The sequence below is a fragment of the Chinchilla lanigera genome, unplaced genomic scaffold, assembly GCF_000276665.1.
Source record: "Chinchilla lanigera isolate Chin_1 unplaced genomic scaffold, ChiLan1.0 scaffold00057, whole genome shotgun sequence".
In the NCBI taxonomy this organism is placed as follows: Eukaryota; Metazoa; Chordata; class Mammalia; order Rodentia; family Chinchillidae; genus Chinchilla; species Chinchilla lanigera.
The window spans coordinates 3,587,530-3,590,608 of NW_004955458.1; the positions used below are offsets into that span (position 1 = coordinate 3,587,530).

The window sequence follows — 3,079 nt, forward strand, 5'->3', positions numbered from 1 at the left end:
AATCCCCAGCCCCAAATTTCTTTTTATTTTTTTTTTGAGACAAGATCTCACTATGCAGTTCAAGTTCAGGGTGATGCTCCTGACTCAGCCTCCTGAGTGCTGAGTAAGACAAGGGTAGGTGTATGGCACCATGCCTGGCCAGTCATTGTTTAATTGCTTGATAATAGCCATTCTTTCTGCTGTAAAGTAGTATCTCAGTATGGTTTTTTTTTTTTTTTTTTTTGGTACTAGGAATCGAACTCAGGACCTTGTGCTTGCCAGGCAGGCCCTAGAGTCATTTCCTAATATTTTTTTCTCCTTTGCCTTATCTCTGTTCCACCTGTAGGCTGCTCAGAAGCCACCACACATGTACACTAAGGAGGAAGTGAGTTCCCACAGAAGCCCTGAGACTGGGATCTGGGTAACTCTGGGCTGCGAGGTTTTTGATGTCACAGAATTTGTCGATCTACATCCAGGAGGTCCATCAAAGCTGATCCTAGCAGCCGGGGGCCCCCTCGAGCCTTTCTGGGCCCTCTATGATTTTCACAACCAACCTCATGTGCGTGAGTTACTGGCTAAGTACAAGATTGGGGATCTGAGCCCTGAAGACAATGTGTCCCCAACCTTGGAGACCTCTGACCCTTACGCTGATGATCCTAAGCGTCACCCAGCCCTGAAGGTCAACAGCCAACGCCCCTTTAATGCAGAGCCTCCGCTTGAGCTGCTGACCGAAACCTACATCACACCCAACCCTATCTTCTTCACCCGGAACCATCTGCCTGTACCTAACCTGGACCCTGATACCTATCGCTTGCATGTAGTAGGGGCACCGGGACATCCGTCACTGTGTCTGTCCCTGGATGACTTGTGCAAGTTTCCCAAACATGAGATCACTGTCACTCTGCAGTGTGCCGGCAACCGGCGCTCTGAGATGATGCAGATCAAGGAAGTGAAAGGTCTGGGGTGGAGGACTGGGGCCATCAGCACTGCCTGCTGGGCTGGGGCACGGCTCTGTGATGTGTTAGCCCAGGCTGGTCACCAGCTGTCTGACACTGAGGCCCACGTCTGCTTCGAGGGACTAGACTGCGACTCCACTGGGACCGCCTACGGAGCGTCCATCCCTCTTGCTCGGGCCTTGAATCCCGAAGCTGAGGTCCTGCTGGCGTACGAGATGAACGGGCAGCCTCTGCCGCGTGACCATGGCTTCCCCGTGCGGGTGGTCGTTCCTGGTGTGGTGGGTGCTCGCCATGTCAAATGGCTGGGCAGAGTCAGTGTGGAGGCAGACGAAAGCCACAGCCACTGGCAGCGGCGCGATTACAAAGGCTTCTGTCCGTCTGTGGACTGGGACACTGTAGATTTCGACTCGGCTCCATCTATTCAGGAACTTCCGGTGCAGTCGGCCATCACAGAGCCTCGGGATGGGGAGACCATAGAGTCAGGGGATGTGACTGTCAAGGGCTATGCGTGGAGTGGTGGCGGTAGGGCCGTGATCCGGGTTGACGTGTCTCTGGACGGAGGGCTAACCTGGCAGGCAGCTGAGTTGGATGGAGAGGAACAGCGCCCCAGAAAGGCCTGGGCCTGGCGTCTCTGGCAGCTGCAAGCCCCTGTGCCAGCTGGGCAAAAGGAACTGAACATTGTTTGCAAGGCTGTGGACGACAGCTACAACGTGCAGCCAGACACCGTGGCCCCAATCTGGAACCTGAGAGGTGTGCTCAGCAATGCCTGGCACCGCGTCCGTGTCCGTGTCGCCCCGTGAGCGCGGGGAGTGAAGCCCTCTATACCCCAGGACCGCCCAGCTCCGTTCTCCACCCAGCCCGTGACCTCGCTGTCACGAAGAACCTTTCCCTGTCCGCCTCTGGGATCAACCCCATGCTGTGCCTTACAGTCACACTCAGGTACACAGACGGCATATTTCTATCCAGGCACCCTTCCTTCTTTGCCACTGTGTTATAGACCCCTCTTGGCCCCTGACCCTGCGCCAGGAGGTGAGAGCTGGCTGAGCAGAGGGCTGGCGGTGAGAAAATAATCGTGGAGAGGAGCCCTGTGTTCGAATTCCACCCACGTCCACTTCTGCCTATCGCCATCCTTTATTTTGCTTTTAAATTCTTCAGAGAATGTGTATGGTATGTGTGACAAAACTGCCACTTTTCACGGTCTCTGTGTTCCCACGAAGTTGAGAGGGACAGTGCGGACCCAGCCCTCTGTTTATAGCTCTACTCTTTGTAAAGGCATCAATAAAATTGACTCTGTGACCTCTTGGGCCTCTGGGGAGTTTGCATGTTGCAAAAAGTTTTCCTTGATGCTAGGTCTTCGTGGGAGATGAGCCCAAAGTCATTAAATGGGCAGTGGCGGTGCTGAGGGAGCAGAGACCTGGGGGTCAAGGAGCAGTACTTTCTTCTCTGCGGTCTGTCAGCACCCGCAGCGCCACGTGGATAACTGACCTCATGAGCGCCCCAGAGATTCCAAAAAAAGGCAGGAAAGGCCAAGAATGCTAAGAGGTTAAAATCAGTATTGTCTTAGGAAGAACAGAGGCAACACTTGGCACTAAGGACAGACGTGCCAGAGCACGTGGAGCGCCCACTGTGTTCCTAGTGTGCACATCAGATTTCTATGAAGAAGTAGTCCGAGTTATGTTTTGACGAACAACCCCGCCTTTTAGACTTGAATCTTTCGGCGTTCGGCTACTCTCCCCTAGCTCCTCTTTTTCCCCCAGCAGTCTCTCCGGTTTGGGGGGCGCTCGGTGTTCGGCCCTGCTGCCTGTCGCCTGGTAGTAGGACCGGAAGTTGTTGTGGGGGGGAGCGCTTGTTGGGGGGGGCCCTGGGGGGGGTCGCTCTCTCCTCAGGTGAAGCCGCTGATGGAGATGGAGCCGCCGCCGCCACTGAGCGCCCGAGTCCCGGCTCCGGCCTGGCTAGCGCCACCTCAGTGACCCCACTCCCCCCGCACTGGGCCAGCCGGGCCAGAGTGGGGGACCCCTACCTCCTTGTCCCCCCTCTTCCCCAACACAGCCCGCTGTCGCCCAACCCCGAAACCCTGCGCGCGAAGATGCCGCAGGTGAGTGCGGGGCGGGGCTTAGGCGGGGCGGGGCCTGAGCCGCCGGGGG

At 56.3% G+C, this 3,079-nt stretch overlaps 2 protein-coding genes across 8 annotated transcripts in view; both read left to right on the top strand.

Moving 5' to 3' along the window:
- Suox (sulfite oxidase) overlaps positions 1–2,235 on the top strand; it is a 5,375-nt gene extending 3,140 nt beyond the window's left edge. For all 4 annotated transcript variants that reach the window (XM_005397279.2, XM_005397281.2, XM_005397280.2 and 1 more), the window contains one exon: positions 326–2,235. In XM_005397279.2, the coding sequence (XP_005397336.1) occupies positions 326–1,735 (1,410 nt within the window). In that variant the 3' untranslated portion in view covers positions 1,736–2,235. The remainder of the gene's footprint in view (positions 1–325) is intronic.
- Positions 2,236–2,335: 100 nt separating this feature from the next.
- Ikzf4 (IKAROS family zinc finger 4 (Eos)) overlaps positions 2,336–3,079 on the top strand; it is a gene marked incomplete in the record, with an annotated part of 37,290 nt that continues 36,546 nt past the window's right edge. For all 4 annotated transcript variants that reach the window (XM_013520980.1, XM_013520982.1, XM_013520983.1 and 1 more), the window contains 1 exon segment: positions 2,336–3,030.